This window comes from Panthera pardus, unplaced genomic scaffold (genome assembly GCF_024362965.1).
Source record: "Panthera pardus isolate Hobbes unplaced genomic scaffold, ASM2436296v1 HiC_scaffold_24, whole genome shotgun sequence".
Classification (NCBI taxonomy): Eukaryota; Metazoa; Chordata; class Mammalia; order Carnivora; family Felidae; genus Panthera; species Panthera pardus.
In genome coordinates, this window is record NW_026526810.1 from 117392404 (window position 1) to 117405755 (window position 13352).

Sequence of the window (13352 nt, forward strand, 5' to 3'; positions counted from 1 at the left end):
ACCTCACTGCTTTTGAAGAGAGCTACATTGATTTTTTTAAATTTTTTAATGTTTATTATTTTGAGAGAGAGAAAGAGAGACAGAGTCTGAGTTGGGGAGGGGCAGAGAGAGAGGGAGACACAGAATCAGAAGCAGGCTCCAGGCTCCAGCTGGTCAGCACAGAGCCTGACAAGGGACTCAAATCCATGAATTGTGAGATCTCGACCTGAGCCAAAGTTGGATGCTTAACCAACTGAGCCACACAGGCACCCCTGATTTTGTTTTTATTCACTCATTTACACATTCATTGTCTGTAATCTTATCTATATAACCTGCCCCACCCCCAACAAACACGATTGTCAGAGATAATACGTGCCACCTAATTAAATTTTAATTTCAGATAAACTACAACTTTTTAGTATAGGAATGTTTCAAAAGTTACATGGGGAATACTTATGCTAAAAGTTATTCATTGTTTATCTGGGCATCTTGTATTTTTACCTGCTAAACCAGGCAACCCTGCCCCAAAGAAATTCACCACCTTCACCATGGTCATTCCCTTCCTGATTTAAAATATTTTTAATGTTTATTTTTTGAGAGAGACACAGAAAGAGAGAAACGGTGTGCAAGCAGGGGAGGGGCAGAGAGAGAGGGAGACACAGAATCCAAAGTAGGCTCCAGGCGCTGAGCTGTCAGCACAGAGCCTGACACAGGGCTGGAACTCATGAACTGTGATATCATGACCTGAGCCAAAGTCAGATGCTCAACCGACTGAGCCACCCAGGGACCCCTCCCTTCCTGATTTAAGCCCAGGCTTCAGAAGCAAATGGGAATATTGACCAATATTGAGAAAATTTAAATCAGTTGGTACTGAAGTGGATTGAAAACTACAGTCACCACTGATCAGGTACAGGCATACCTCATTTTACCACGCTTCCCTTTATTGTGAGTCACAGATATTGCATTTTACAAATTGAAGGTTTGAATCAACCCTGCATCAAGCAAACTCTACTGGTGCCATTTTTCAACAGCATTTGCTCATTTTGTGTCTGTCACATTTTGGTAATTATCACAATATTTCAAACTTGTTTATTATTATTATATTTAAATTGCTGCAATCTCATGATAAAACTTGAATGGATGAGGAGTTGCTCCTTATGGATGAGGAAAGAAAGTGGTTTCTTGAGTTGGAATCCACACCTGGAGAAGATGCTGTGAAGATTGTTCAAATGATAACTCAAGGATTTAGATTATGACATAAATTTAGTTGAGGCAGGGTTTGAGAAGATTGACCCCAACTTTGAAAGACGTTCTGTGGGTAAAATGCTATCACACAGCATCACATGCTACAGAGAAATAATTCTTGAAGAGAAGAGTCAATCAATGCAGCAAACTTCACTGTTGTCCTAAGAAATTGCCACATTCACTCTGACCTTCAGCAGCCACCACCCCGATCAGTCAGCAGCCATCATCATCAAGGCAAGTCCCTCCACCAACAAAGAGATTACGACTTGCTTAAGTTCAGGTGACCATTAGCATTTTTTAGCAACAAAGGGTTCAATTAAGATATGTACATTGGGTTTTTAGACATGATGCTATTGTACAATTAAAAGTCTGCAATATGGTCTAAACACAACTTTTATATGCAATGGGAAACCAAAAAATTCACTTGACTCACTTTATTGTGGTGGTCTGGAACCAAATCTGCAGCATCTCTGAGGTATGCCTGTAAATAGGGAATGAGGCAATTTTTATAAAATCTAGATATGCAAACTGGATCCTGAACATGCTCACTTTCAAAGACTTCTGCCGCAATTAATATGTATAAATCTTGCACCACTAAAACCTAGAATGTTTTGAGTGCTTAAGCCAGAAGAAGGTAAGGTGTTTTCCAAATTCTTAGAAACCAGTTAATAGCTAGGGAAAACACGCTCACATTTTATTTTGGAATTTGCGTCAATTCGCTTAACCTCACTTAATTCATTCTCTCCCTCTCTCTCTCTCTCTTTCTCTCTCTCTAGTTACCTGAACAAGAATAAGTACTTGACAGCTATTGACCAAGATGCATTTGGAGGAGTGTACAGTGGGCCAACCTTGCTGTGAGTAAGACATACAGAAGAATATGTCGGTCTTTATTTTATTTTATTTGGAATAAAGGACAGTCACCAAGAGAAGTGGCTGATGTTTACAGGTAAGCCATGTTGTCTTGGCTAAAGACATCCGCAGTAGTCTTCCACCCAGCTGTATAGGCTACTGCTTGGAAGAAAGTTCTTGTTCTTTGACACTCAGAAGGCCACTCCACCGTACCATCCGGATGCCTCATTAGGAAGCCACCTTGGTTGGACATTCATGGAGGCCCCCAGTGCAAAAAACACAGGCATCTTTGAGCAGGTGCTGTTTGCAAAATTCTGAGACACAAGGTCTACAAACAGGTGGCAGGCACTCTGTGCAGAGAAAAATGTGTGTGAATGTGTATTGCACAATGCTTTGCATGAAGAAGGAAGAGTATAAATTGACTCCAATCTAGTAAAATTTACAATCACTGGAAAAGATGAGACCTAATTATTTTTAAAAACAGCAGTTTAGAATCTCACCATTGAACATCTGGTCCAGTCCTTGCCAAAGAACACAGCACCCCAGGAGAAGGCACAAGGTAATCCATTAGAGGCAAGGATAAATATTAGAGGTTCTATTTATATTTAAGATTTTAAAAATAAGGGGGTGCCTGGGTGGGTCAGTTCACTAAGGATCTGACTTTGGCTCAGGTCATGATCTCACAGTTCATGGGTTCGAGCCCCATGTGAGGCTCTGCGCTGACAGCTCAGAGCCTGGAGCCTGCTTCAAATTGTGGGTCTCCTTCTCTCTCTGCCCCTTCCCGCTCACACTCTGTCTCTCTCTTTCTCTCTCAAAAATAAACATTAAGAAATGTTTTTAAATAAGGACAAATTAAGTTTTGGTACTATATACACAGATGACTGCAGCCCCTCAGGTGTCAGGTAGGGAATGGACGCATTCCCAGGGAACAGTGGGTGATCCACAGTCTTGAGTACTTAACATCGTCACTCTTTCACTTCTAACAATTGTACTTCCTTTTTAGATTGAATGCACCTAGTTAAGTGAATTTATGACCTTATTTTTTTTCTTTTTTAAATTAATGTTTTATTTTTATTTTTGAGAGAGAGAGAAAAAGAGAATGTGAGCAATGGAGGGGCAGGGAGAAGGGGACAGAAGATCTGAAGTGAGCTCTGTGCTGACAACAGAGAGCCCAATTTGGGGCTCAAACTCATGAGTGTGAGGCCATGACCTGAGCTGAAGTTGGACTTTCAATGGGCTGAGCCACCCAGGTGCCCATATGGCCTTATTTCCTTAACACATAGGTGCCATATGAGAGGGCAGAGTGACCCTAAAAATCTACTATACCACATGGGGATTCATTGTTAACTGATGGCAATGTACTTAAAAGCATTATACATTTTTCTTTCTACAAAAAGTCAAGTGAAAAAAAATGTGCTGGCCTTTTATGTGATTTTTTTTTAACCTGGAAGATACTTTTAAAAGATTACTTTATAGGGACTCCACGGTGGCTCAGTCCTTTGAGCCACCTCTTGATTTTGGCTCAAATCATGATCTCACAGTTTGTGGGATCGAGCCCTCTGTCGGGCTCTGATCTGACAGTGAGGAGCCTGCTTTGGATTCTCTCTTTCCGTCTCTCTCTCTGCCCTTCTCCCACTTGTTCTCTCTCTCTCTCTCTCTCTCAAAATAAAAAAAATAAACATTTAAAAAAAGACAACTTTATAACTGCTCCTTCAAGGGGCACCTAGGTGGCTTAGTTGGTTAAGCATCCAACTTTGGCTCACGTCATGATCTCACAGTTCATGGGTTTGAGCCCCGAGTCAGGCTCTGTGCTGACAGCTTAGAGCCTGGAGCCTGCTTCAGATTTCTGTGTCTCCCTCTTTCTCTGCCCCTCCCCTGCTCATGCTTGTCTCTCTCTTTCTCTCAAAAAAATAAAAACATTTTTAAAAAAATTTTTAAAGAATTATAACTGCTCCTTCAAGATAAAGGTGATATTTCACTAATGAATGTTGTTTCTCTGAAGAAATTTGTGCTTTAGAAATGGCCTTTAGAAACAGGCATTTAAAAACATTTCCAAGTTATGTAATCTTCCCGATGAGAATGGTGAATATCACTTATGAAAATTATGTTTGCTAAAACCAGGAATTGAATTTTATCCTTTTTAAAAATATTTCAAATCAATAATTACAATGGTCTTAAAATCCACGTGTATAAAATATGAAAATGAAACATGCATAGGTTAGTGTGCAAAAACAACTGATGGACATCCGAGAATATGAATTTCAATAAAAAACATGTGTTTTGTTCCTGAATTGGATTGAGAGTTGAGAATCTTAACTTAATGAGTACAGCCATGCCTGCCTTAGTCCATGGGGAACCATCTATCTTTGTGAGGTGACTTTTTCACTGACAGCCACTTAAACCTAAACTGAAACAGAAGCAGACCTCTGAATAGCTATATCAGAAAGGGTTAAACAGCAATTTTCAAAATTAGTGAAGTATATTTAATTACAGTGCTTTCACTTTAGTGAAATTTTTTTAAAAGATTACTCATTTATTTTCATCTTATCCTTTTAAAATGTATGTTTCGTGTGTTTTATAGTGTATATAACATGGTATTACAGTAATATGTGCACGGAGATCATAAATGTACACAGGTTAAAGGCACATACTCAAACAGTTTTTGCATGTGAATATGTGACCTTGGAAGAATTTAAAGACCAATGATGTAGACTACGACCACTCAAATCGGGGCCACTACAAGGTGAATGGCTAGCCCCAGAATGTACATCAAAATACAGCTTCCTTTATGGGGAAAATCTTCCCATAAAAGCAAAGTTGCCCCAATTGAACAGTGTGCTTCATGAAGTCATTGGCTTGCCTTACAGTACAAGCTTCTTACATTTGTCAAGGACTCATAAGAAACAGTTGGCCAGTGGGCACCAAGCTTTGAGTAGCACTAGTCTAGATGACAAGAGCCTCCAAATCTCCCTTTGCCTTCTATCTCCGTCCCTCTCAATTCCGTCTTCCCCAAACCTGTGTGTGTTAAAATGCAAATCGGATCTTAACACCAATTCTGGTCTCCTGTACCCCTCAGGATAAAGACCTTGGTGTGGCACGCAAGGCTCCGTGATAATCTTCAGCTTTGTCTCTCACACCACTATACACCCCTGACCAATGATCTGTCCGTATTAGCTCTCCTAATACTCCAGCCTACTTACATGGCTATGTTAAACTCTTTCTTCGTTCTGCTTGGAAAACCCTACCACAACCTCATCTGTCTGATTAGCACCTACTACCATTTTATCTTTCAACCAAAAACCTCCTCCTCACTGAAGTCGTTCTTGACCCTTATTCTCCTTAGGGAAAGATAACCATTTCTTCTTCTGTACTCTAGCCCCTCTATGTATGCATCTCAAAGCAATAGTAGTATGTTTCTGTCTATCTCTCCAAGAGATCCTAGAGGGCAGGGTTATGCCTGTCTTGTTTCTACAGTTCTACTTCGTTTTACAATGCCTAAAACATAGTACTAGCTTTAAAAATGTTAGCAAAATTAATATGGTATACAATAAATACTTGAATCACACTTCTGTAAATGCTGTAGCCTTTAAATAGCAGTCACATTTTAAAGATATTTCAGTACCTTGTCCTTAAGGGAGAGTGTCCATTTATATTTCTTTCTAAGTGGTAAATTAATTTATCTATTTGTTTCTGTTGCTTAAAAGTTGTTTTGATAGTATTGGCAAGATTTTTTTTTTTTTTCAAGACTCTCTGGCCAAGTTAAGAGCAGCTGTGCAACTACTTGACAATGCAATTTCTGCTTCTGGACACAGGCCAGGTTGTGAAAAGTGAGCTAGATTAGGAGCGAGGCCTGGACTTGACTCCTGCTTTCATCACTAATTGTGAGACCCATGACTCAGTGATCTTATTTGTCAAAGCAGAGTTACTAAAAGTAGTGAAGCTTAAGTAAGAAAATAAACTAAAAGCACTTTGTATATGTTTCACGAATGTTAAGCATTGTGATTACCTTTGCTTCTTCCTGCCTCTTGATACTTCATTATTCTTACCTTTCTAAGCCTTTCTGCTCACTCCTTCCTAATCTTTCTCACTAGAGATCACTGCCCCCAGTATTTCAGTTCCGAGCTCTGGCTCTTTCTCCTCTCTGTCTCTCCTTTGGTTAAATCACTTGTTCTCAAATATTATGACAATATGAGAGAAATTTTCTAATTTCAGGTTTTTCAGAACTCTGATTTAGTTATCTCACTTGCCTGAAATTTCTACTCCTTCCCTGTCATTCTGACCCATTTGCATCAGTTCGATTAAATTCTTCCTAATCAACCTCTGAAAATGTACAGTAAACATTTATTGATCATAGGCTAAGCTCAGGACTCTTCGTTAGGAGCTTTTGATGGTGGGAGGGGGGGTCCTATTTTGACAGGTGGTCAGGGAAAGCCTCTTTGAGAAGGTAACAATTGGGAAAAAATATGACAGTCATAAAGGAACAAGGCATGTGACTACCAGAAAGAAAAGCATTCTAGACAAAGTGCAAAGACCCCCGGGTAAGAACATTCCTGGCATGTTTGAGGAATAGCAAGGAGGCTGTTGTAGCTCAAGAAGAGTAAACTAAATAGGAAAAAGATAGAAGTTGTGGTCAAAAAGATAACGGGGTGGGGAGAGCAACTTGTGGATGGCCTTAAATGTCACTTTAAGGTCTTTTATTTGCTCCTAGATATAGAGGAAGCCATTGGAGTCTTTTGCCATGATCTGACCTTTGTTTCAGTAGGGTCACATTGGCTGTTGTGTTGAGAGTAGGGTGCCAAGTCTGGGAGCTGGGACACCACTTAGGAATGTGTAAAAATAATGTAGGCATGAGGTGATAGCAGCTTGTAACAAGGTAGTAGCAGTGAAGGCCATAAGAAACGGTCAGTTCAGACTATATTTTAAAGGTAAAGCCGATATGATGTGCTGATGGAATGTACATAGGGAATGAGAAAAAGAGAAGAATCAAAGACAACTGCAAGGGTTTTGGCGTGAGCAGCCAGACGAATGGGATCACTACTTCCTGAGAAAGGGAAGACTGTGGGAGGACTTGGTATAGTGGTGAAGAACAGTCTGAGGTATGTGTGACACATCCAAGCAGACTGTGATAGCTACAGATGGGAAAGTAACACAAGAGATCAGGGCTAGAGATGTATTTGAGATGCTTTGGAATGTTAGGTGGTAATGGGAGATGTGATTATGGAGGAAATCTCAATAAATGGCTAGAATGGAGACTTCTGATAACCCTCCCCACCAAGAGAGCTCCAAGAGAAAGTTCTGGAAATAAAATAGATTAATACATTATCTGACAGGATTGGCTGTATGAAAAACTATTTTGATAGATGTTTTAGAGAACTTTAGAGTGTGTGCAAGACTTAGCAAGAAGTCCATCCAAACAAGGTACATAAATAAGAGAGATGTTTCATAAAGATGTTTTGTAAGGAAATAAAGCTACACAAGAAAGGAAATGAAATCAAAATATGCAGAGTTGTAATAACCAAAATACTAAATATAAGCTTAACCAAATATGTCCTAAAACTGTTTCAGGCGATTAGAGGAGGTGTCAGGAGAATTTGTGTGTAGGGTGATAGAAGAGAGCTAAATCCTCATCTTCCCTAGCAGGAAGTCAGTGGGTGAATCAAAAGCCAATAAATCAAAATATATTTACAATTATGGAAAAAAATATCAGTTAAAAGTTAAAAGTAGTTGTTTTCAGGGCATCAGAAAGCGGACTGCAGGGAGGAATTGCACCAGAGCCTGTATAACTAAGCTTCCAGTGTAGTTTGCTTTTTAAAAATAGGTCCACACATTATTTTAATGAAAATTAGAATTTAATTTAAAAAGAAAACCACAAAGCACAGGAAAAGAGGACAATGGATATGGCAGCATTTGAAATGCCAGTAGCAGGAAAGTAAGAAATGAACAAAGAGTTCAATCTCACCCTTCAAATTTCAGGCAGTTGTCTTAAAGAGCATCTAGTAACTACTCATGAATGGCTTTGTAACATCACCATGTACCTCTTGTCTTGAACATTTGTCAAAGTCTTTATCACTGTATTTCCCACAGATCTTCTCCCTATTAACCAGATTTTAAGATCCTAAGGAAATCGACTATGTCTTACACTTTCTGTAATTTCCCTGCTTCAAAAGACAAGACAGCAAGTATTCAATAAATATTTGATAAGTTGTAACTGAATACCAAATAGCCATGATTTGGGTGTGAGTTGGTGTTAAAGCCAACTTGGAAAACCTTAAACTCCAACTAAAGAGAAGAAAAATGGCTGCTATATATTTCTGCTTCATAAAGATATTTGAGAAAGAACACAGTCATTTCCAACAGTCAACAAAAACAGTAAATTTTGCCCACTTAGTTTACCATCTTTTCTCAAGGTCATTTCTCAAAAAAGAATCTAATTCAAAACAGGTGCAACATCTAAAGTACGGCCTGTTCTATTTTTTAAAGCCTTTTAATATAGTTTGGGAGTTCAATAACATTTATTACCTATTGTTTTTCTAATCAAGACATGCAATCTCATTTTCTATTTTTATGCTTTTCATTTTTGATTATCTTGTTTTCTTTTAATCTTATTTTGAAAGAGAAGCTCTCGGTGTTTATAATCCCCAAGGAAAGAATGCACTGAAATGCCATGCCTTCCATAATAACCAGAGTTCTCTAAGGTCTAAATTATGTAACTCACGTTAATAAGCATTTAACCTACCACTGAAAATGATTATAATAGTCCCAGTTACTATTATAAGTATCTCCTAAGAAGAGAACAGCTCTGTAACAATATCCTTGAGTCTGTGTAACATGCCTCAACAAAAATAAACTTTTGTTGCTATTAGCTGATCAAATGAATTATTTAAAAATCTAAAGGGGCGCCTGGGTGGCTCAGTCGGTTGAGCGTCCGACTTCGGCTCAGGTCACGATCTCACGGTTCGTGAGTTCGAGCCCCGCGTCAGGCTCTGGGCTGATGGCTCAGAGCCTGGAGCCTGCTTCCGATTCTGTGTCTCCCTCTCTCTCTGACCCTCCCCCATTCATGCTCTGTCTCTCTCTGTCTCAAAAAAATAAATAAATAAACATTTAAAAAAATAATAAATTTAAAAAAAAAATAAAAATCTAAAGATCAAGGCACTGCCATCTGGGTTTACAGAAGAATAAGCACCTTATGTTCTTGTCTTTTACTCAATGATCTTCACAAAATCATACTATTAGATGGCTGAAAAATTGCGGCACAGTTCTTTTGGGCATATGTGAAGTCCACTGGTGTGTTGAATGCATAATTTTCTAGGTATGAGCCTGGACAAATTTATTTTTCATTGAGATATAATTTCCATACAATAACATACAGTTTTCAAGTATACAATTTGATACGTTTGGGCAAAATTATGTTATCCTATTTTAGTCAAGGCTTCAAACATTTTCATCAACCAGAAAATTCCCTCATGCTCCACTTTCCGTATACAACCACATATCTATGTATTTTTCTAATGTAAAAGTCTAGGAGTAAAATTGTTAGGTCACAGGACAGATGTACATTTAACTTCATAGGAAATAATGCCTCCCAAAAATCCCATTTTCTACTCAAACCAGAGAGGTATGAAAGTTTGATATTTGCTTACCCATTATATTGTCAGTCTTTTTGATTTAGCCATTCTAGTTGCTATAAAGTGGTTTCTCATTATGGTTTACTCTGTTTTCCCTGATTATTAATGATGTTGAGTACCTTTTCATGTACCTCATAACCATTTGTATATTTTCTTTTGTCAGGTGTCTGTTCAAATATCTTACCTTATTTGATTAGATTGTTTGTCTTTTTGTTGTTGAGTTGCGATCCTGAGTACATTTTAGTCCTAAATGAAATCAGCTTTAGTCCTGACCCCAAGGCCATCACCATCCATAGTTGAACCTCTCCTTTTCTCTTTCCTTTCTAAGGAGAAATAGCTAATCTGAAGCAAACTTGTAGGAGTGCCTGGGTGACTCAGTTGGTTAAGCGTCCAACTTTGGCTTAGGTCATGATCTCCCGGTTCATGGGTTCAAGCCCTGCGTCAGCACAGCCCTCTGTGCTGACACATCAGTGCCTGAAGCCTGTTGCGGATTCTGTGTCTCCCTCTCTCTGTGCCCCTCCCCTGCTCATGCTCTGTCTCTCAAAAATAAATACACATTAAAAAAAAATTTTTTTAAGAAAATGCAGCAAACTTGTGCAAGGTGTTCATTTACTCACTTATTCTACATTTTACTGAGCACCTACTGAACTCCATGAATGTTATAAGGATAAGACATAACTTCTGCTTTTAAAGAGGTTACAGCCAAATTTAGGAGAAATGTGAGTAAATAACTGTAAGTTTGATGTCAAAAGAGCCATGACAGATATTTAGAGAATCAAGATACCATTTCTGGGTAGGGTGACCAGCAAAGGCCTCATTAAAGAAGATGGTATTTGGTGGGCTTCAGATAAGGGGTAGAATTGCAACAGACAGAGATGGAGAAAGAACAAAGGCAATTCTACTTAAAAACATAGGATGTGTCCAAAGAATAGTAACAATAACAGCAACAAAACACAATTTGGGGCAAAGGATAGTGTTGGAAAAGTGTATTGTGTTGAAATCATGTTGTGAGGAACATGACCTGACTCAGCAGGTCAAGGATGGCCCACTGAAGAATTACTATGGAAATATTAGTAATAGTTATATAACCCATTACAGTTTGTGGCCCTTTTCAACTCACCCCCATGCCTTCTTTCTTTCACCTTCACCCACCCTTGGCCCTGACACTATTAGTCTTGGATACCTCTGTCCCAACAACTGTGCTGTGACTGCTCATCTATATCTCCTGGCTATTTGGCAGGCACCGGACCTCCAAAGATAGGGACAAGATCAAATCCAAAGACCTAATCAGCCTGGCACTCCTTGTCTTCCTTTCTGTGTTTGTCAAACAGAGCCTTTGGGGCAGCTCTCTTGGACAGGAAGAGAACCTCCTAGGGGTGGAAAACCAGAGGAGGTTTGTCTGCTAGGCTGCTCTGCTCACTGGAGTGATAAATGAGTTGCAAAGGTAAACATACTCTTACAGTTTCTGGCTCGGGCATCAAGCCATCAAGCCAGCAGACCTTTGCCAAGGGATCCAAGTTGTTGGGGAAGCAACCGAAGTGGGTCATCCCTCCTAAGACACACACCTGTGTCTCCAGAGGCAAGGAGATGGCTTGCGACCATTTTGTTCAGTCCTTGAGAGCTACAAGGAAGGTCACAGAAGAATTTGAAGAGAAAGAGTAGATAGAAACCTTTCCATAATTGTGTGCATGCTGGCTTCTTGAAGTAGGATGGCCTACTTCAGTCCTAGGAATCTTCAGACTGGAAGACTTGTGTCAACAATTCACGAGAGTTGGATAACAAAAAAATCCAAATTTATTGATCAGTAGCATCTCTTACTACCATAGCCACTGATATGAGAAAACAGAGCTAATACTTTAAGTCACAGCAATCTATCATGGTAGGGTTACTTTTTATAACTAATGATAAAACATTGCAGAGAATTCCTAAACTAGAGGGCTGACTCTTGGTGGGAGAGAGGTGATGGAGTTATTACAAAGGTCCTCAAAATCATATGAACCTTTGCATTTTCTTCAACTGACTAAAATTTCAACTACTATCATCCTCAAAAGTTTTTTACTTTAACTGAAAGAGAAGTTCTCCAAAGCACCAAGAGCCAGGGTCCTGGAGCAATGGCCTCAAATGATCATGCATTTTCCACCAGGGTATTCAGTCTGAATAAATGTTCTCATATCTATGCCAATATGGACAGTAAACTGGGATGACCTTTCACCTATAAAAATGAATAATTCACAAACCCATTAACTGTTTCTTGTAACATGGTTTTGCTAAAATTAGTTCTTTAAGTAAGGGCTTTTTACTTTCATCAAAACTGATAGAACATAAAAGAATATTTGCTGAGTCTGAATTCTAGGAAAACAATGCTTGCAAAATGTTCTAAAACATATAAATTCTGAACAGTTTTATTAACTAATCACTGCTCTTTAGTCAGGAGTCCTCAACAGTAACAAATCTTAGAACAGAAAGTAAGTCAGAGCACATCTTGTTTGCAATTTTAAGTATAAACAATCTACCTTTAAGTAAGCGCCTACTAGGCTGTCTGCTAAATATTTTGTATAAATTATTTTATTTCATCCTATCGATCCCAGAGGATTCTGACCCCTCCAACACTACTCCTCTCAGAGTTTTTGGTGATTTCACCCACATAAAGTCTCAATTAGTCACGGGGTGAAAAAAAGATTGCATAGAGCCAAATAGACGAGGCAAAAATCATTATTCTATAGCACGTTTTACTCATGATTTTACAATTAACTAGAAGATGCTGACAACAGACTTACTGATAGGAGGGATAAATTAACCTAGGATTAAAATTTTCAACAAATAACCCACAAACATAAACACATGAAACAGTTTTTGGTGTGCACAATTAGGCACTCAGTTCTTCCCAAGTAAGTATAGATGAATGCTAAATTCTTTGACTCTTCTGAGATTTTTACTCTTGCGACAGGAAATAAGGTAGTTAAGGGTTATCATTCTGACACACTATTTCTGCCAAGTCACTGAAATCCATTTTGTTAATTATGTTCTGTTTCTGAGTCTAAAGGAAATAAACACCTTAAAAGAAAGTGGACTTTTCACGTCTCACCAGTAGCATTGAGGTCCTTTAGCCACTGTGGTGATGGTCATTTCGTATGTGTTTTGGGGAGGAGAGGGAGAGGATTCAACACTAAGGAAAAGGATAGGTTTTTATTTCAGTATCTGAATATTGGCAATAAATTGCCATCATTTCCTCTTGTCATTGTGTGGTGGAGAGCTGACCATACTGACTTATAGTATATGGGTAGTTTGTCTTTGAAGGATCCATTATGCTTATATGGTAAGTTCCATGGGATTTCATAGGTCACAGAAGCAAAAGGCTTAAAAGAAATATAATTGTACAAACTTGAGAGATAGAGGAAAGGTTAACAGTGATTTCTGAGTTACAAAGCAATTATATTTTTGAGCTTCAGCTGTGTTCTCTGTTCTTTACAGATAGTATATCACCTTTACCCTTTTTAACTATTCAGTGGCAGGTGTTATTATCCCTATTTAACAAAGAGAAACTGAGGTGCAGAGATAATAGGTAAGTCCCCAAGGTCATTTGGCCATAAGCGATGGTGCTAGAATGCAAACCAGCACTAACTAACCCAGAAACACCGTCTCTTCCTAGGGGCA

General features: G+C 38.8%; 1 protein-coding gene across 6 annotated transcripts in view; it reads left to right on the forward strand.

Annotated features, from left to right (window-relative positions):
- TSHR (thyroid stimulating hormone receptor) overlaps window positions 1-13352 on the forward strand; it is a 158782-nt gene that overhangs the window by 129107 nt on the left and 16323 nt on the right. For all 6 annotated transcript variants that reach the window (XM_053889683.1, XM_019461922.2, XM_019461923.2 and 3 more), the window contains one exon: window positions 2001-2078. In XM_053889683.1, coding sequence (XP_053745658.1) covers window positions 2001-2078 — 78 coding nt within the window. The remainder of the gene's footprint in view (window positions 1-2000; window positions 2079-13352) is intronic.